The sequence below is a fragment of the Hippopotamus amphibius genome, chromosome 8 (assembly GCF_030028045.1).
Source record: "Hippopotamus amphibius kiboko isolate mHipAmp2 chromosome 8, mHipAmp2.hap2, whole genome shotgun sequence".
Taxonomy (NCBI): Eukaryota; Metazoa; Chordata; class Mammalia; order Artiodactyla; family Hippopotamidae; genus Hippopotamus; species Hippopotamus amphibius.
In genome coordinates this window covers 75,686,210-75,707,717 of record NC_080193.1, presented here as the reverse complement: position 1 = coordinate 75,707,717, position 21,508 = coordinate 75,686,210, and the positions used below count along the sequence as shown (strand labels likewise).

General features: G+C 48.5%; 1 protein-coding gene across 3 annotated transcripts in view; it reads left to right on the top strand.

Moving 5' to 3' along the window:
- The window catches only part of SAG (S-antigen visual arrestin), a 31,520-nt gene continuing 10,012 nt past the window's right edge, over nt 1-21,508 (top strand). Inside the window, exons 1-9 of one of the 3 annotated variants that reach the window (XM_057745539.1) lie at nt 1-136; nt 5,058-5,118; nt 8,704-8,748; nt 10,528-10,721; nt 12,694-12,753; nt 15,593-15,669; nt 16,617-16,752; nt 17,662-17,746; nt 20,064-20,136. In XM_057745539.1, coding sequence (XP_057601522.1) covers nt 62-136; nt 5,058-5,118; nt 8,704-8,748; nt 10,528-10,721; nt 12,694-12,753; nt 15,593-15,669; nt 16,617-16,752; nt 17,662-17,746; nt 20,064-20,136 — 806 coding nt within the window. In that variant the 5' untranslated portion in view covers nt 1-61. The remainder of the gene's footprint in view (nt 137-5,057; nt 5,119-8,703; nt 8,749-10,527; nt 10,722-12,693; nt 12,754-15,592; nt 15,670-16,616; nt 16,753-17,661; nt 17,747-20,063; nt 20,137-21,508) is intronic. The other 2 variants (XM_057745542.1, XM_057745541.1) reach the window with 2 other exon arrangements.

Genomic DNA, 21,508 nt, shown 5'->3' with positions numbered 1-21,508 from the left:
CTCTCACCTGACATACACCCCAAGGTGGAATAAACTGAATAAACTGCCAGGAACAGATAACATGGCAGCCAACACGCAGGCCAGTAAGTCTACACCAAACCACGTTATCTTCAAGAAGATCTCCCGGGACAAATCGGTAAGTACTACAGAGGTGAGGGGCTTAGTGGTAATAATTTTTTTAAAGAAACTTTTTTGAGTAGAGGTGATCAACATCAAAGCCCTGTGAGGTCCATGGAAACTATATGTCTATTTTCTGTCTCTGTCTGAGATGGATGATAAGAGATGTGAGGTGGAGATTATGTCACAATATAAGTGAATGAGTGAATTGCAAAAAACACAACTTCTCTTTGATCTTAACAAGACTTTAGTCCCAAGACCCTTAATTTTCTCCTAATCTCTCAGTTTCCAACCCCTTGCCTCCAATTTTACTTCTTTTCCTAGCCTTGAACCCATGACTTGTCATTTCAAACATTGTTTGGTCAATATCTGTAATTTACTTGACCCTTTTTCTATCATCTTGACTACCTGCCTGGGAAAAGCCCTGATGCTAGATCAATGCAACTCTCTACCTTCTGTCACCCACCCGCCATGCTCTTAACCCTTGCTGGGCCTCCGGGACCACGGGATGAGGGAGCATCTTCTGCTGCTTCCTTTCCGCCACTATGCACTGTGGCTGCATGGCCACCAATAAATACCCTGGCACCCTAAGTACTCGGCAGAGATGATGCCACTGATGGCTCCATAAGAGGCACATTAGATGGTCTAGATGTGCCTGTAAACTTCCGGGCCTGGGAGACCCAATGGAGGGCCCACCCCACAGCCTCTGTGGATGGGGCCTCCTCGTTCTACTCGGTGGATTCTTAGGGGCTCACAATCTAGCGCAGCGCCATCCAATGCAAGCCACGTATCTAAATTAAAATTTTCTAGTTGCCATGTTAAAAAAGTAAGAAGCAGCAGAGAATTCATTTTAATACTATATTTTATTTAATCCAATATATCCAAAAAACTATCATTTTAACATGCAAATGATATAAAGATTTTTTTTTTAAATTTTTATTGGCGTATAGTTGCTTTACAATGTTGTGTTAGTTTCTACTGTACAGCAAAGTGAATCAGCTATATGTATACATATATCCCCTCTTTTTCAGATTTCCTTTGCATTTAGGTCACTACAGAGCACTGAGTAGAGTTCCTTATGCTGTACAGTAGGTTCTCAGTTATCTATTTTATACATAGTATCCATAGTGTTTATATGTCAATCCCAATCTCCCAACTCATCCTACCCCCCCCAATGATATAAAAATTATTAGACATATTTTATATTCTTTTTCTAAGTTGTTGAAACCTGATGTGTGTTCTACATTTATCGCACATGTCAGTTTGGCATGGCCATAGTTCGAATGTCGGTGGCCACCTGTAGCTGCTGTATTGGACAGTATGGATCTAGGTCATCCTTCTAGTTGACTTCTGAAGCCTATACTGGGCCCAAAAGAAACTCTCCGATGCTTATCATGCATCATGAGAGAATCCGGCTTTGCACAGACACTCTCCACCTCTCCTCACTGAGAATATCTATCTCTTTCATCAAGTCCTCTGATTCTTTGGTGAGACAAGTTGGGTACCCAGCAACCTTTCATCCTCTCAACTCTCTTCCAACTTGGGTCTTTCCAGTGCACTTTATCTCAACTTCTGGCAAAGGAAGAGAGAAACCACTTCTGCTGGGCCATAGCATTTTCTCACTTTTTTCTTCCTCACATCTAAATAGACATCCTCTGACCTGGAAAATTTAGAACTTTTATATATAGGAGGAAAAAATAATTCATCAATTAATGTCTCACATATTAGGGTCATTTCGACTGCAGGTATCGTCTGGCTGCAGGCGTGGTGTGCGGGGCCCTGGGTCTGGTTCTCTGCGAGTCTCCCCACTCCTCTCTCTTCTGTGACCTTCATCCTCTGGCTGGTGCCAAGATGGCTGCCCCAGCTTCAGGCGCCTCACCCTCACTTCCCTCTAGAGGAAGGAAAAGGCTGTTGCTTCCTGTGGTCTCCCAAGAGTGAGGTGATGTTTCTCCAGCAGACTTCTCTCATGTCTCATTGGTCAAAACTGGGTCACGTGTCCACCTCAAACCCATCCCGAGCCAAAGGAATTGGATCAAGAACCATCCTCTGTGATGGATGTTAACTAAATATATTGCGGTTATCACTTCACAATTTATACCTACATCGTTATGTTGTACACCTTAAACGTACTCAGTATGTCAATTATATCTCAATAAAACCGGGGGGGAAAGGGAAAAAGAATCGTCTTCTGGGGTGGTCTCCTCTTGGTACACAACCACATGGGGCCCTGGACTTTTTTCTCCCGGCTGCACCACACGGGTTGCGGGATCTCAGTTCCCCGCCTGACCGGGAATCAAACCTGGGCCGCAGCAGTGAAAACCCGGAATCCTAGCCACTATGCAAACAGGGGACTCCCTACAATTGGTGACTTTTATCCAGGAAGATGGGGCAGGTGGGGCACGCGGCTGTGGGGCTGTCAGCGGCAGGTGGGCTGCAGCCTCACATCGGCCCGCCTCGCTTCTCTACCTGCTCCTGTCTCTTCCCTCCCCGCCCAGCTGCAGCAGAAGAGGCGCTGCTGCGGTTGCTTCCACTGAAGTTCATGCTGCTCACAGCCTGGGTCATGGTCACCACCTCCTTTGGGTCCTCCAGTATCGCCTCCCTCCGGTGCTATCTGCAGCCTCTCCCTCTCTACCAGTACTTGGCCTGAGCATGAAAACAAGTACCCACCCCTGCATCTTAAAGACAGTAACAAGAACAACAAACTGCCCTTGACCCAGTCCCCTTTCCAGCTCTCCTTCCTTTTTTTTTTAAAATAAATTTATTTATTTATTTATTGGCTGCATTGGATATTCACTGCTACGCACAGGGCTTTCTCTAGTTGCAGTGAGTGGGGGCTACTCTTTGCTGCAATGCTTGGGCTTCTCATTGTGGTGGCTTCTCTTGTTGTGGAGCATGGGCTCTAGGCATGCAAGCTTCAGTAGTTGTGGCACATGGGCTCAGTAGTTGCGGGTCACGGGCTCTAGAGCTCAGACTCAGTAATTGTGGCACACAGGCTTAGTTGCTCTGTGGCATGTGGGATCTTCCCGGACCAGGGCTCTAACCTGTGTCCCCTGCATTGGCAGGCGGATTCTTAACCATGGCGCCACCAGGGAAGTCCCTCTCCTTCCTTCTTGAAAAAGAAGACATGCTCTCTCCACCTATGCTCTCCCCTCCTGTTCACTCTCAGTTCTCCCTCCTCCCGACCCCATCAGCTTTCCCCTTGCCAATGCCTTCTCCACCTTGCTGCCGACACAACCAAAGTCTCAGTGTGCTCCTCTGTAAAATGGGCTTAATTCCTAGCTCATAGAGTAGTTGTGAGGATTCAATGAAATAATGTTGTCAGCGTACTTAGTTTGGCGCCTGGTACAAGACAAGCACTACATGTCATTTAATTGCAGGCCTTTCATCCTGCTTCAAATGCTTCCACGTCCTCCTAGATTCTTTAGGGTCTGGCCCTATAAGACCCTTTCTGGCATCACCTTGCATCCCCATTTGGTGGACATTCACCTGCAGATGAGACCATTGGCAGTTCCAGGAGCATTCTCTTGGCTCTGGGCTTTGTACACACTGAATTTTTTTTTGCCCAGAAAGCATCCTTTCACCATCTAACTCCTTTCCCCTGTCCCGATCACCTGGCTATGCTGTCTGTCCTTCAGGTGCTTCCACATTAATAACACAAATAACCTGGAAGCCATTGAGATCCACTCCAGGATACTGCCATGAGGGGGTAGATCTGGGAGATGATTTAGTGCCCACAAAAAGTATTTTGAGTGTTCATGAAAATAGAAATATGAGTTTTATAGGCTTAGGAAAGAAGGGGGCTAGCCAGAGCCCATGAACTCACTCATTGGTGCACTTAGCAAGTGTTGATTAAATTCCTGTATGTACCAGATACTGCATTAGATACTGTGATGGCTGAAAGATGAATGAGAGAATTCTTACCGTCACGGCACTCACATGCTGTGGGTTAAAGTGGTGAGTGGTGGTAACCCCAACCCATGCTCTCCCACAGAGGGGGTTGGTGAAGAGACCTCTGCCGCCAGTGATGTTGAAAAGGACAGGACTAGGACTGCGATGTGGTCATGTCTCCCCACCCAAGACCTCTTCCCCCTTCTTCAGGACATGGGTTCAGGTTTATCTGTATAGAGGATCACCTGATAGGATTTCAGGGACTCCAGAACATCTGCCTTTTGATCAGTTCAGAAATTCTTTTTTTGGGTCTTCGTTGCTGTGTGCAGGCTTTCTCTAGCTGCAGTGAGCGGGGGCTACTCTTCGTTGTGGTGCTCGGGCTTCTCCTTGCGGTGGCTTCTCTTGTTGTGGAGCACGGGCTCTAGGCGTGTGGGGTTCAGTAGTTGTGGTGTGTGGGCTCAGTAGGTGTGGCTCGTGGGCTCTAGAGCACAGGCTCAGTAATTGTGGCGCACAGGCTTAGTTGCTCCTTGGCATGTGGCATCTTCCTGGACCAGGGATCGAACGTGTGTCCCCTGCACTGGCAGGCAGATTCTCAACCACTGCACCACCAGAGAAGTCCCCAGAAATTCTTCTAACAAGGAGGAGAAACCTTTTATTCAAAGCTAGAAATAAAAGGCTTAACATGCAAATAGCTGACGGGAGCCTCATATGCACAGGCATAACCTTCCACTACAGCATCATCAATGAATTCAGTCAGTTTATCTGCATGATATCAGAACTGGGCTTGATTGGAAAAGGTGAGGAGAACAGGGACTATACAAAGGGTGGAAAGAATTTTTTGGATGAGGCTGAGGAAAGATCACGCCTTGCCTGCAATTCACCATCTCTGCCTACAGCCAAGTAGGGAGGGAGGGGGTGATGCAGGATGAGCTGCAGAGCCAGGTGGCTCCTCTTTTCAAGACTGGTCAAAATGTTTCAGTTGTTGCTGATTTTTAACATGAATTTCTTAGCGTCCTTTGGCCATTGAGAATCCACACCTGTTCTTTCCACAGGTGACCATCTACCTGGGAAAGAGAGACTATATAGACCATGTGGAACAAGTAGAGCCTGTGGGTAAGTTGAGTTTGGGGTAAGATTTTAATGCCGGTTTTCCTTTAAGTCATCAGACAACTGTTAGTTTTGTGGTTTTTTAAATTGGCTTTGTTAAACTCTTTGACATAGATCACAGCAAGATCCTTTTTGATGCACCTCCTAGAATAATGAAAATAAAGACAAAAATAAATAAATGGGGGCTTCCCAGGTGGTGCATTGGTTGAGAACCCGCCTGCCAATGCAGGGGACACGGGTTCGATCCCTGCTCCAGGATGATCCCACATGCCGCGGAGCAACTAAGCCCGTGCGCCACAACTATTGAGCCTGCGCTTTAGAGCCCGTGAGCCACAACTACCGAGCCCATGTGCTGCAACTACTGAAGCCCACGTGCCTAGAACCCATGCTCTGCAACAAGAGAAGCCACTGCAATGAGAAGCGTGCGCACCGCAACGAAGAGTAGCCCCCACTCACCGCAACTAAAAAGAATGCCCGCACGCAGCAAAAAAGACCCAACACAGACAATAAATACATAAATTAATTAATTTATATTATAAATAAATAAATAAATAAATGGGACCTAATGAAACTTAGATGCTTTTGTGCAGCAAAGGAAACCACAGACGAGAAGAAAGAACAGCCCTCAGAATGGGAGAACATATTTGCAAACGAAGCAACTGACAAAGGATTAATCTCCAAAGTATATGAGCAGCTCATGCAACTCAATACCAAAAAAATAAGCAACCCAATCCAAAAATGACCTGAGGACCTAAGTGGACATTTCTCCAAAGAAGACATACAGCTGGCCAACAAACACATGAGAAGATGTTCAGTATCACTAATCATTAAAGAAATGCAAATCAAAACCACAATGAGGTGTCACCTCACACTGGTCAGAATGGGCATCATCAGAAAGTCTACAAATAATGGGTGCTGGAGAGGGTGTGGAGAAGGGGGAGCCCTCCTGCACTGTTGGTGAGAATGTGGATAGGTGTGGCCACTATGGAGAACACTATGGAGGTTCCTTAAAAAACTAAAAATAGAACTACCATATGACCCAGCAGTCCCACTATTGGGCATATACCCTGAGAAAACCATAATTCAAAAAGATACATGCACCCCAATGTTCAATGGAGGACTATTTTCAATAGCCAGGACATGGAAGCAACCTAAATGTCCATCGACAGATGAATGGATAAAGAAGATGTACTTATATACAATGGGATAATACTCATAAAAAGGAATGAAATTGAGTCATTTGTAGTGATGTGGATGGACCTAGAGTCTGTCATACAGAGTGAAGTAAGTCAGAAAGAGAAAAACAAATAGCGTATGTTAACGCATATATGTGGAATTTAGAAAAATGGTACTGATGAACCTAGTGGCAAAGCAGGAATAGAGACACCGATGTAGAGAATGGACTTGTGGACATGGGGGGGGGCGGGAAGGGGAGGGTGGGACGACTTGAGAGAGTAGCACTGACATATATATAGTACCATATACACACTACCATGTGAAAAATAAAAAAAGATTTTAAAAAATTGCCTTCGTTAATAATCGAATCAAAGAAATGCAAATTAAAACTTCATCAAGGTGCCACTGGCTGATTGGAGACAATTTTAGAGTGTGGGAGAGACAAAGGACTCATTTCTGGAGTATATAAAGAATATTCAAAACTCTCCAGTAAAAACAAACCAACAAACAAATTCAATTAGAAAACAGACAAACAAAATGAAAAGTCATTTCATTAAAGAAAATATATGGGTGGCAAATGAGCACATAGAATAATGTTCAACAAAAAAAGAAAAGAAATATGTTTAACAACATTAGTCGTTAGGGAAATACAAATTAAAACCACAATGAAGGGACTTCCTAGGTGGCGCAGAGGTTGAGAATCTGCCTGCCAATGCAGGGGCCACGGGTTCAATCCCTGCTCCAGGAAGATCCCCCATGCCACAGAGCAACTCAGCCTGTGAGCCACAACTATTGAGCCTGTGTGCCGCAATTACTGAAGCCCACGCGCCTAAAGCCCATGCTCCACAAGAAGAGAAGCCACTGCAATGAGAAGCCCATGCACCATAATGAAGATTAGGCCCCACTTGCTGCAAGTCGAGAAAGCCCATGTGCAGCAATGAAGACCCAACACTGCCAATAAAAAATTAAAAAAAAAAATCTCACAATGAAATATCATTATATACCTGTCAGAATGGCTAAAATCAAAAATAGTGACAATACCAAATGCTGGTGAGGATGCTGAGAAACTGGATTACTCATATATTGCTGGTGGGAATGTAAAATGGAACAGCCACTCTGAAAAAGAGTCTGACAGTTTCTTTAAAAGATAAACATATACTTACCATATGACCCAGCAATTGCATTCCTGGACATTTATCCCAGAGAAATGAAAACTTATGTCCACAGCAGCTTTGTTTGTAACAGCTCCAAACTGGAAACCAAAATGTCTCTCAGTAGGTGAATAAGGTTAAATGAGCTGGGGCACACCTGTGCCTTGGAATACTACGCAGCAGTGAAAAAGAATGAACTACCAATCCATGCAACAGCTTGTGGGGCTTGAGAGCACTATGATGAGTAGAAAAAGCCAATCTCAAGAGGCCGTGCACTGTATGATTCCCTTTATATAACATCTTAGAGATGACAACATTATAGAAAAGGAAATCTGAATGGTGGTTGCTGGGGGCTAAGGATGGTGGGGGAAGGCAGCTGGGTGTGACTACAAAGGGATAGCCCAAGAGGCAGATCTTTACAGTGAGGCAACAGTTCTGTATCCAGATTGCAGTGCTGGTTATACAGATCTCCATTTGATGAAATGACTTAGAACCATACACATATTGTACCCATGTCAACTTCCTGGTTTTGAGATTGTACTGTAATTATCTAAGATGTAACCATTGGAAGAAACTGGTCTTTGCAACTTCCTGCGAATCTACAATTACTTCAAGTAGAATTGTTCCTTTAAAAAAAAAAGAATGTAAAAGACTGGCATTTCTAGGCACTAGAATGAGAATGTCCTTCAGCAAAACCCTTTCTGGAAGGTGATTTGTCAGTATGTTATCAGAATCCAAATTCAATTCTACTGTGGATATTTACCTATAAGGGTGTTCACTGCAATATTAATTATAATGGAGAAAATTGGAAATACCCTAAATGCCCTAAAAAGAGCAGACTGATTAAATAATTTATGGTACATCTGTTCAATGGAGCAAATGTGTAGCCATTAAAATGATTAGTACGTGTGTGTGTGTGTGTGTGTGTGTATGAATAGATATTTGCAATATATATTTGAATGAGAAAAGCAGTGAATTGAACAATATGTATAATATGATCTCATTTTTTTAGTAAAAACATTCATATAAATGTATATACATTTGGGAAAATAGTTCTGTACCTGTATCTTGACAATGGGTATCTCTGGGTAGTGGAAATGCGGGTGACTTTGTTTTCTCTTTTTCTCTTTGCTTAGCTTCCCTTTCCAGTTTTCCTACAATGAATATGGATTACATGTGATATACACATATACACACACACACTTCAAGAAGCTTCCAGTCTCTTTCACGTCCTCCACCCTCACTGTTCTCTCTTCTGGTTTAGATGGTGTTGTGCTGGTGGATCCTGAGCTCGTGAAGGGAAAGAGAGGTGAGGCGGAGCTCCTTGTCCTACGGGGAGCGGTGGTCTGGCTCCAGGAAGGAGGCGTGCAAGGAGGGGCGGCGAGGCTCCTGCACAGCTGTTCTCGATGCCAGGCCCTTGCACCCACTCTCCCTTGTACGATCCTCAGGACATGGGCCCTGTTCCCACCAGAGCTCACTGCCCACATCTTTCAGATGGAGGTGAAGACTCGGGGAAGCCACTCACCCGAGGTGGCAGGATTAGAAACTGCAGGCAGAGCCCGGAGCCCAGGTTTGCCGGCTCCACAGACTGCAAGCTCGCCCCATGTCCTGACACTCTGTGTCAGGAGAGCTCCTTTCTGGGTTTATCCAAAGAGCGGGCAATTGAGGCTGCTGGAAGGCAGAGTTTTTTATGCCGACCCTGGTGGTTCTGGACCACGACAGCACCCTCAAAGATCTCTGGTAGTTGTGACATGTGTGGCAAGCACACACCTACCCCCTCTTGTTTTGTTATTTGGTACTAATAACAGTTGTGTAGGGAACTCCCTGGCAGTCGAGTGGTTAGGACTCAGTGCTCCCACTGCCGAGGCCCTGGGTCCGACCCTTGTCCCGGCACTAAAATCCCATAAGCCAAATAAACAAAACCCAAAACAAAACCAGTCGTGTAAACTAAATTAGAACTGATTTGAGTTATCCTCATGATAACATCACTGACTCAGTTCCATTCGAAATACGCCTTTTTCAGTGGTTGCTACCAGCAACCAACAAGGAATTGTTCCTAACCCTGGATGTGCCCACGGAGTATGTCAGACATAGGGCCCTCAGCATCCAGGGTATATGGGAGAAACAGGCTGAAAGTCGCCCCCCTCTGCTGTCTCCAGCTTTCTCCTGGGTGCCCTGCTCCTCTCTTACACCAGGAGGAGCCCAGTTCCAGCCCCAGAAGCCCACACCCTCGGCCAGAAACGTGCTGCCTGGACAAGGAGGCGTGAAACCAGGTCATCTCTGGGCACCTTCCTCTTACAAACACTGGAGGAGGGATAAGCAGGTCACTAGGGGCTCTTCTGAGCTTAGCGCCAAGGGGCAATTATCCTTGGGGCGGACCCAAGACCAATTTCTCAACCAACAGCTACCGAGGACTTAGGGGGACTACTTCTGCCATGCTTTGCGTTAAAAAATATTGCACCTCGTGTGGTTTTATTCACCACATTAATGACAATTGTAAACAGTCCATCCTCAAAACATGTAGTTTCATATAATTCCTTTGGTCCCTGGGGGGCACAATTCACATCTGTCTAACCACACTGAATTTTCAGAAGCGTTGATTGATTTGAGCAGTGTGAAAAGACACATTCCCTCTCGGAGTTGGTTTTCTCTCTCCATCCAGTCCCTGAGCCCCTGCTCGATCCCCTCGCGCCCCATCCAGTTTGGGCACTCATCAGTTTTACTCGCGCTCTTTCCCGATGCTTCTTATCTTCGCTCTCAACTCCAACCTGACCTCCCACCCTCACAACCCAAGAGACCTCACACTGTTTAAAAGCCTCCTGAGGTCACTGAGCTGGTGGATCAAGAGGAGATGGTGGGAGGATTGGGAAACAGTGGACTCAGGAGGCTAAATAATGTGGTTCATAGGAGGAGCCTCCCGGCACTCTGACGCAGCCCTTTAGAGTAATTAACACGAACCAGAGGGAAGCGCCAGCTGGGTAGTAAGGTTCTCAGCTCCCATCCCCTCTGGGTGCTGAAGGTGTCAGCCTGGGCAGGGGTGCCAAGCCCAGTGACGGGGCAAGCCTACCGCCTCTTATCTCCCTTTCAGTGTACGTCTCTCTGACCTGCGCCTTCCGCTACGGCCAGGAAGACATCGACGTGATGGGCCTGAACTTCCGCAGGGACCTGTACTTCTCCCAGGTCCAGGTGTTCCCTCCTGTGGGGGCCTCGGGCACCACTACAAAGCTGCAGGAGAGCCTGATCAAGAAGCTGGGGGGCCACACATACCCCTTCCTGCTCACGGTGGGTGATGCCTCTCCCCTCCACTTCCCTGCCCTGGTTCCTTCACCCACAGCACCTTGTGATGTGACCGGCAGCGAAGGAAAGGGGCCGGAGTGATGACTTCGCATTTGCGGGCCTTCAAATTGCACCCTTGGAGGAAATTCTAGATTGCACGGGCTGTGATTGTCTTTTTTTAAGTCCTTGAAAATAGCTTCCCAGCCTTTGAAGGCACCGTTTCAACCTACGGTTTAAATATTTCCCTGCATCCGACCACCTAATTATACGTGCGTGTTATGCCTTCACTTGCTTGGCTATAAAAAGTAAGAAGTGCCCCTCAGCTGGCCCCAAGGAGTTTCTAAGCAGGAAAGAGTTCCCTGTGGGACAGGAGATCTTAGCGAAATGAGACGTCATCTGTAGCCTTGACCCCAGCTTGGTGGCTCACCATAGAGAAATCCCTTAGTCCTCGAGGCCTGAGTCTCCCCTAATGGAATCTGGCTACCACTGGGCCAGCGTTCCTGCCTCTGATGATCTGGGCCTGAACTCACTGTGGGGGTAACTACTGTCACCCTCGTCACTGGTGTATTTACGGGTCTTAAGATTATACAGTCCTCCAAAGTTATATAGCTCAGGCTTAAAAAGGCAGGAAATTCTGACACAAGCTACAACACAAATGAACCTTGAGAACATTATGCTAAGTGAAAGAAGCCAGTCACATAAGGACAAATACTCTGTGATTTCACTTATATGAGGGACCCAGAGGAATTAAATTCATAGAGACAGAAAGTGAGCCAGTAGTCTCCAGGGAATGGGGGAGGACAGAATTGGGGTATTAATATTTAATGGGTACAAAGCTTCAGTTTGGGATGATGAAAATGTTCTGGAAATGGATGGTGGGGGATCACTTCAGGACAATGGGAATGCACTGAATGCCACTGAACTGTACGCTTAAAATAGAAGTTTTATGTTAGGTATACATATACACACACATATATATACCTAATAATAATTATACATATTTATATAAACCTAATAATAATGTATTTATATATTTATTTTATAATATTATATATTTTATATATATATATATATATATTTTGGCCACACAGTGCAGCGTGTGGGATGTGGGATCCTAGTTCCCTGACCAGGGATGGAACCTGTGCCCCCTGTATTGGGAGCGTGGAGTCTTAACCGCTGGACCACCAGGGACGTCTCTATGTTAGGTATATTTTATAACAGCTTTAAAAAAAAAATCACTTAAAGTTTTGTGGTCCTGGATGCTCCCGTGCACTAGGTCTGGGAGTGTGAAGTGACAGAACCTTTTGCAGATACTGTGTCAACATGTATCAAACCCTTAAAAATGTGACTTCAACCTGACCATTTCCTTTGTAACAGCGTATCCTCTGGAATGAATGGAATAACGCTGTGCTAAGGTGGCTGAAGCCTTGGTGACAATGGCAACAGAGTAAAGACCACCTGACGGAGAGCACCCAGCAAAGGGGACGGGCTGAATTAAATGCGTCACGGGGACTTCCCTGGCGGTCCAGTGGTTAGGACTCTGCACTCTCACTGCTGAGGGCCTGGTTTTAATCCCTGGTTGGGGAACTAAGATCCCTGCAAAAAAAAAAAAAAAAGCAGAGTCATGGGAGCCCTAAAAATGGTGGCGCAGAACTACACCTCCTGGCTTGGAAAACGGTCACTCACCCTGAGCAGGGTTAGGGTTAGTGATGGGAGCAAACCAGACGGCAGGCTGTGTGCATCACTTGTCTCACTTCTGTAAAACTACACAGGCACATACATGTTTGTGTGTGTGAGGGGGGTGACATGGGACGCTCAGGAGATTGTGTTCGCACCACTCCAGGTGTTGGGAACATACGTGAGCACGTTTTTCTTTTTCTTTCTCCTCATCTTCATTTTCCAATTTTTGTACGATGAAGGTAGAATACACATGGAATAACATTCTCTGAAAGAAATGATCTGTTGTTTCTTCCCACAGTTTCCTGACTACTTGCCCTGTTCGGTGATGCTGCAGCCGGCTCCGCAAGACGTGGGCAAGGTTGGTTTCAGAAGAAAAGCCGGGGATTCATTCATTCCTTCGAAAGGATTTTAACAATAGCCTTTCATTGTAGAATATTTCAGACATGCGCAAAAGTAGAGAGACAGTATCATGAGCCTATCACCTGTCTTCAGCAATTCCTAGCACGAGCCCTGTGGGCAAAGCAGTAGGTCTCTCCCGTCGTGGGTCTCACGTGCAGAGAGAAACAGACAAAAACCAAATAACAAGTCCCTATGGGGTCCAACCATGGAGAACAGGCCTGGTGGTGCTTGTCCCAGGTGCCTGAGGAAGGCCCCTGTGACAGGGCAAAGGAGGAGTCATCCCACCCTCAGGAGAGCTTTCCAGGCAGGGGGCACACCTCACAGAGGGCTTGTGGGGGCAGTGAACAGGCTGCGGTGGAGCTGGAGCGGGAGGAGGTGGGGTGAATGGTGGGGGCAGGTCTGAGAGATGGGGTTGGGCGGGCAGCCAGGGCATGAAGGGCCTCGTACACCATTTCAGGGATTGGGACTTGCTCTGAGTTAGATGGGAGCCACTGGCAGGCTCTGCACAGTAGGCTTTGTTTTTTTTAGATTAATTTTTATGGGCGTATAGTTGGTTTACAATGTCGTGTTAGTTTCAGGTGTACAGCGAAGTGAACCAGTTATGCATGTACTCATATCCACTCTTTTTGAGATTCTTTTCCCACATGGGTGATTACAGAGTACTGAGTAGAGTTCCCTGTGCTATACAGTAGGTCCTTATTAGTTACCTATTTTATACATAGTGGTGTGTATATGTCAGTCCCAGTCTCCCGAGTTAACCCTTCCTGTCCCCAAACAGTAGGTTCTGACTTAGGTTGGCCCCTGAGCTGAGGGTAGGGTTGAGCCTTGAAAGGGGAGAAGCAAAGGGGCCATGTGCGCAAGAGAGCAGTGACCCTGGTGGACGGGGTCTCTAGGCAAGGAGGGAGGGCAGTGCGACAGGAGGAGAGAGGGAAGGTGCTGGACGCAGAGACTACAGGCCTGAGGGAGTCAGAGGGAGGGAGCTGGAAAATAAGAAGACAGCAAGCGAGGGCAGAGCGTGGCAGGTCTGTACCTGGATTACCAAGGGTCCAGGGCAGTGACTTTCAACGTGGGGGCCCTGCCTCATTAGTGGTTCGTGAAGTCGCTGCAGTGGATCCAAAGCAGCACCGGAGAAAATGGAATGGCACGAAGTGGAACAGGATGGGCGCTCAGAGCGCCTGGCACACACCGCAGCTAAGCGCTGGCGCCCGAGCGTGGCTTCACGCATGCGTGGCTCTCTACCTGGCCTCGCGGTGAACCTTCCTCCTTAGCGTGGGCGGTGGCCTGACACAACAGCTGCTGGCCCAGGAAAACAGGGGTGCGGGCGGCAAGGTGGAGGGGGCCGCTTGATCAGAGCGGGGGGCCCTGTACCAGCCAGAGAGCCACCCTCCCCTCCGTCCCGGGGAGGAGGCGTCAGCGCAGCAGGGGGCTTGGGGGAGCCTCACAGCCGAGGAGGCCTGTGAGCTGGGCTAGGCGCACACACAGGAGCTGGTCAAACAAGGAAGGAACAGCACGTGCCCAGGGGAGACAGGTGGAAGGTGAGCAGCAGCGGTGGGCGTGGGGGGGGGGGGGTGCGGAGCAGCGAGGAGCTCCAGGCGCTGGTGGGTGACGGTGTGTCTTTATTTTCAACCCAGGTGTTAGAGTTGAAACCCAGTTTTCCACAGTTTTGCAGAACAGGTAGGACTGTGGCTTGTGTGCTACTGTCACCCTGTGGGCAGCTGGTGGAGGGCCCATCCCTGCCTCTGTGCCCCCGCCCCCACCCCGCCCCCCTCGTGATAACAGGAGAGAGGAGGGATTCGTGCTGTGGCTGGGACCCGAAGGGGCCCACAGAGGCATTTTTTCCACCCATGCAACATTTCTTTTAAGTTAGTTAATTAATTAATTTGTTTATTGTCTGTGTTGGGTCTTTGTTGCTGCACATGGGCTTTCCCTAGTTGCAGGGATTGGGGGCTACTGTTATTTGCTGTGCGTGGGCTTCTCCTTGTGGGGCCTTCTCTTGTTTCAGAGCTCAGGCTCTGGGCATGCGGGCTTCCGTAGTTGTGGCACGTGGACTCTAGAGCTCAGGCTCAGTAGTTGTGGCGCAGGGGCTTAGTTTTTCTGTGGCCTGTGGGATCTTCCTGGACCGGGGATTGAACCCGTGTCCCCTGCATTGGCAGGCGGATTCTTAACCACTGCGCCACCAGGGAAGCCCTAATTTAGTTCATTTAAAAATCAGGAGCCTTCATTCCAAATTCCATTTCCAGCTTCTTTTCAAAAGTTGGGAGAATGGCCAGCACTGGGTCCTCATGGCAGCCTGGCCGTGCCTGGCTACAGCCGCACAGCAGCTGCCCGCTGGGTCAGGGCGTTGGAGCCCCAGCACAGGTGTCCGTGGACCCCTGCCGGCTCTGTGAGCACTGGTCCTGCTCCCCTGCTGAAGGCAGTGGACCGTCAGTAACATACACGCACGGTCACTTCTGAGAAGGACAACAAAATGCGGGGTGGGCTGGCCACCGTGCAAGGTGGTAGGAAGCGAGGACCAGCCAGGATGCCTGAGTCGCCCTCTGCAGCTACTGGCGGCACACGTCCTGCAGGCTTGTGGCCTTCGCTGGGGGCTTGGGACCCGTGACACTCTCCTTGCGCTAATGCCATTCTTTTGTCACTAGCACACTTCCCAGTCATGATGGTGGAACTCTGAAAAGGATATGGCCAAGACAGAACAAGAAGATGCCACGTAACATCCCCGGCGTAAGCTGTGACCCCCCGTCCCAGCTCCCGGAAGGGAGGTGCTGACCCCAGCCCTGTCTGTTCTCTTGCCCCTGCAGTGCTGTGGGGTCGACTTCGAGGTCAAAGCCTTTGCCACACACAGCACAGATATGGAAGAGGACAAAATTCCTAAGAAGTAAGAGTGTAGTTGTGGGAATAGGTGAGGGGTCTGGGGGGAAGGGTTGGGCATAAGAAACCGCCCCTCACTTTATGTCTGAGCGACAGAGTCTTCCCATAGGGCCAGGGTAGTGGGGCAGTGGAGCCTCCCCAGGTCAGGGCTGTCAGGATGGGCCATCTACGCATGGGGTGGGGGGCAATGGCTGACCACTTGGGGGGAAGAAACAAAAGTAAATGACAGAGGCGCTAGCAACCTCAAGGGCTCATGTAAGCCCTTAAAAGCCTCCAGATCCCCTCTTTCTTTAGTTTTCTTCTTCTTTTGTAATTTCTTTGTTGCAGTAAAATATACATAACATGAAGTTTACCATTTTAACCACTTTCAAGTGTACAATTCAGTGGCATTAAGCACGTTCATTATGTTGTGTAACCAGTTACACCACTATCTGCTATCTATACCCCAAGCTGTCTATACCCCAAACGCTGCCATCACCGCAAACAGAAACTCTGCCCACTAAACAGTGACTCCCGTCCCTCCTGTCCTCCCAGGACCTGGTGTTCATTTTTCTTGTTCCTGAACAAGGTTTCCAATTGCGCCCTCAACGCTTTCTCCTCGTGCTCAACACTCACACCTATGGAAGCTTATACCAAACGGCAATAACAAGGCGTCACATTTGTAGAGAGTTTTGAAGCCTGTCACGTAGGCACACGTCCCCACATCAGCTTCTCCTGAAAGGAGGCCATGCTGGGGTCCTCACAGAGGGTGAGAGGAACCCTCGGAGAGCTGACTGGTCCATACCACCCACCAGGCCCCACCTCCCAGACCCGATCCCTCTACTGGTCCATCCTGCATCCATTGGGAGCATCCCCGAGGGACACCAGCCCGGAGATGGAGAGGGGGACCTGGTAGGCCGTCCTGAGGAGGCCCAGGTGCTGATCCCGGAACCGTCTGTGACTTTTCGTCCACAGGAGCTCCGTGCGTTTGCTGATCCGGAAGGTACAGCATGCGCCGCGTGAGATGGGTCCCCAGCCCCAGTCGGAGGCCTCCTGGCAGTTCTTCATGTCTGACAAGCCCCTGCATCTCGCCGTCTCCCTCAGCAAAGAGGTGACTGTGGAGCAGGCCTGGGGACAGCCCACCAGGCCCTCAGCTGGGGTGTGCTGTGGGAAGTCTTGGGTGCAGCAGTAATTAAAGCACCAACATTTGGGGACAACTAGCTTTTTTCATAATTTGGAGCCAGTAGAGGTGACCCTTCGAATAGGGAGAAACTGACTTGCATTTCACTCACTGTGGGTCCCGACAGCTTGGAGGTGGGGGGTGGTTACCCCCGGCCCAGGCTGTCTTTGTCCCGTCTCTGCCTCCAGGGGCCTCTTTACTGAGCGTGGCATCAATAGGTGTGGTATTACAAAGTGTTTACTTCCCTGCAAACTGAAGTCTGGCAGTAACGGTGAGGGGGCGGCTGTGTCACGTGTGAATGTCAGAGCCAAAAACGGTGAAGGACTGTTGGCCGAGGCTGCCTCTGGTCCGTCTGGTCCCTCTGGTCAACAAGAGTTGTGCACACATGTTGGCAAAAGCTGAGCAGACTCGTGTGTGTGTGTGTGTGTGTGTGTGTGTGTGTGTGCATGCACGTGCGCAAGGGCATGGCCTCCTGGGCTAGATCACACGGAATCACTGCTGCGCGAGCTCTACCCCTGGGCTCCCCCACCGATTTCCCCTCATTTCACTCATTCTGCCCCAAATAACCTCATGATGCCCCTCAAGGCCCCCTGGGCTAACTCTGCGTGACTCTCAGGACTCGGGTGTTGGGGCCGGAGCCCCCATCACCCACCGCAGCCTCCCACAGATGGGGAGGCTGCTCCGGACCCTTCTCCACAGGAAACACGATGTTGTCACCTTGTCTTCCTTGAACGTGTGGGAATCCAGCCACTTGCCCTCCGGTTAAAGGACTGAGATGGATTTAGAAAGATATGACCACACTCTCTTCCTCTTTTCTGACTTATCTGCTAACTTTTTCAGATCTATTACCATGGGGAACCTATTCCTGTGACCGTGACCGTGACCAATAACACAGAGAAGACTGTGAAGAAGATTAAAGTGCTAGGTAGGACCTTCCGCTTGAATCTGGATGGCAGAGTCTTCCAGGTTCCCAATCTGGTCATAGTTCCCAAGGGTCTCTCCTCTGGTCAGTAAGGCCATCCGGGGTTCTAGGAACTGCCCCTTTGTCTCTGTCGTCACACAGCAGGACCTTAGAGGAGGAAGACCCTTCAGTGTCCTCTCCTGCAGCCTCGTGCCCCACTTAGGGCTGTCTTTTGTCCTGGGGCAGCATCCCCAACAGGCCATCTTCCTGTCCTTCCTGGTCATGTCTTCCCGGAGGGACCCCCGTGCCAGGTCTCGGGGGAACAGGGAAAGGAGTTTTCTCTCCGCACAGTGTAGCGGGGAGCCCTGGCCCGGGAACCCTGGGCTCCCCTGTGGGCTCGTGCTGTGCCTGTCCTCTCGGGATCCAGTGGGCAGCCACGACAGGGTTCCCGGTCTAGCTTCCTGGATTTTGTGAGGCACTGATTGATCACATTGGATGTGCTTTGTAAATGGTAATCCCTACTGTCACTGCTACGTTGAGTCACCATGATGTGATGGCCAAGCCACCCGAGTATGCAGGAGAGGCGCCTCCTGCTTGCTGGTCCTACACACTTCCTCAGCCCAAAGGTGTCTAAGTGCAAGGTATGCTCCTAGATCTCGGTCTTATATGGGTGATGCAAAAAAGACACAATAAAGTGACCTGGCAGGGAGACCTCTCTCTGTTCACTTCTCCCTCAGGCACTCGATGGCTGAGACAGAGTTAGACTCATAGTGTGTTAGGGTGACCAACTGTTCTGGGTTGACCAGGACCAAGGATGCAGGACTTTCAGTGCTAAACTGAGGCCAGTCCCAGGCACACCAGGATGGTTGGTCACCCTGTGTCATACATCATGTTCCTCTTTCCCTCTTATCCATCATAGAGAAGGCTCAGGAATTTGATGCATACGTACTAAAAAATTCTAGATTTTTCTTGATGCTAATATACATGCTTACTTTATGGCTTTTTTTTATAAAGTTACTTATTGATTGATTTTATTTATTGGCTGAGTTGGGTCTTTGTTGCTGCACACAGGCTTTCTCTAGTTGTGGCAAGCGGGGGCTACTCTTCATTGTGGTGTGCAGGCTTCTCATTGCGGTCGCTTCTTTTGTTGCGGAGCACAGGCTTCAGTAATTGGGGCACACGGGCTCAACAGTTGTGGCTCATGGGCTCTAGAGCACAGGCTCAGTAGTTGTGGCACACGGGCTTAGTTGCTCCGTGGCATGTGGGATCTTCCTGGAGCAGGGATCGAACCCATGTCTCCTGCATTGGCAGGCGGATTCTTAACCACTGTGCCACCTAGGAAGTCCCATTTATGGCTTTGTTTTTATGCTGGTTTATCTCCTATGCCTTTAGGTCTTTGTAGGACCTGGCATTATTTATTTAGCATGTTGTATGTAGTGCCAATCCATAAAGAAGCAGGATTGAGAAAGTATCATTTGATACTTAGATTTTAAATTATTTCTCAAAGTTTTATGAATCCTAACATCAAAGCCCCTAATATTTGAAAGAAGCTATTGAATTTCTGAAGCAAGATGTTAAGAACTTTTTATAGGCTGAGCACTGTGCTGAGTGCTTCGCACAAATTATTTCTTTTGATTCTCAAATTTGATTTTAATGGAGATTAAAAATCATCTTTTTAATCATCGCGGCAACCATGTAAGTTAGATGCAATTATCACTCCCATTTTGCTGATGGGGGAATTGAGGCTTTGATGGCCTGTTGGGGATGCTGCCCCAGGACAAAAGACAGCCCTAAGTGGGGCACGAGGCTGCAGGGGAATTGAGTAAACTCCTCTAAGTAAGCTTAGCCACAGCTGATGACTGAGCTGGGACTTGAACCCAAGTGGTCTGGCCCCAGAGCCCACCTTCCTATCTACCGTGCTACACCCACAAATCAATCCTGTGCTGCTTCCAGGTGGTTTCTAGATTGGACACTGAAGGAGGTGCTCATTAAATAACGTAAAGAAGGTTGAAAGGAAGCATATTTGGGGAAAGAGAGCACATGGTGAGTTTTGGGACACTAGGGACTTGTGTGCCTTGGAAGGATACCCACGGATGTGCCACGAGCTCAGCGGAGAGGAGGGGTCTCCCAGGAGGTGCAGGAGACTGGCTCAGGGGTGGAGTTGACACAGAGCCAAATATTGGTGAACAGAAATGGCCTGGGGACAGAACAGAAATCTCAGCCTTAAAGCTGAGCCTGAAAGATGCACCCACATGGCCATTAGGGAAAACCAGCAGTGTCCCCTGGAAGGCGCCATGCAGGACCCTGCACTGAGTCGCCCTACCCTGTCCTCCCTTTGCAGTGGAACAAGTGGCCAATGTGGTTCTCTACTCGAGTGATTATTACATCAAGCCGGTGGCCGCGGAGGAAACACAGTGAGTAGCAGGTTGGGTTTCTATTTCCTGGGCGGCTGCAGCTTCTTTGTCAAGTTCCCCTTTCTGTCATCACTGAAGAAGGAAGTAGAACGGTCAGCTAGCTCCCCAGCTTTCCACTTCCTTCCCATTTTCTCACTTCAAGCGCTGCAAAGAAAGTTAGCATCTCGATTCTGTGCTCACTCACGAGAGTTCTGAGAGCTGGGTCAAGCTAAGGAATGATGGAGAGGAAAGAAATAAAACCTGAAACGTCACAGTGGGAATGGCTGGAACTTTCTATTGATTCTTGAATAAGTGGGTAGGAATTTGATACTATTTCTGTCCCCAGAGCAGAAAATCAAATGACCTGTCAGCCCAGATTAGGGTTCCCTATCTTTCGATCTTCTCCACAATTTGAAAATCTAGTATCAATGACAACCGGATTAGGATGATATATTGGTTCTCAGCCACTTGTTGTTAGTGACTTTTCTCCCTTCATTAGAATCAGAAACAAATGGGGGACTTCCCTGGTGGTGCAGTGGTTAAGGATCCACCTGCCAATGCAGGCGACATGGGTTCGAGCCCTGGTCCAGGAAGATCCCACATGCTGCAGAACAACTAACCAGTGCGCTGCAAGTACTGAGCCTGAGTGCCACAACTACTGAAGTCCACATGCACCTAGAGCCCGTGCTCTGCCATAAGAGAAGCCACCACACTGAGAAGCCTGTGCACCACAGTGAAGAGTAGCCCCGCTTGCTGCAACTAGAGAAAGCCTGCACACAGCAATGAAGGCCCAATCCAGCCTAAATAAATAAATTAATTAAAAAAAACCAAAACCAAACAAACAAAAAAACAAATGGGAGGATTTCCCTGGTGGTCCAGTAGCTAAGACTCTGCGCTCCCAATGCAGGGGGCCCGGGTTCAATCCCTGGTCAGGGAACTAGATCCCACATGCCGCAACAAAGAGTTCTCATGTTGCAACTAAAGATCCTGCATGCTGCAACTAAGACTCGGTGCAGCCAAATAAATTTTTTAAAAAAGATATTATAAACAAATGGGAATCCTGTGATGGCTTCCTCATGGTAGAGTGAGAGATCTACCCAGTTTTGCTTTGTGCTAGGCAGTCAGGTTCATGAAATACACAGGCTTCTGGTGGTTATGCCCTCCCCCAGAGAGGATTGCTTGGCAAGGTGTTTTCCTCTTTTCTAAGCGCTGTTATATGCAAAAAATATTATCACGGTTAGAGGAAGGAGGGGTTTGGGGAAGGGGGTTGAGGAAAGACAGCTCAGCAAGATAACATTACATAATATTTGAAAGGAGACTTCAGGATAAACAATTACTTAAAGCAGATCCTGACCTAAGTTTACTTATAGGTCTAGAGGGGAGAGGCAGGAAA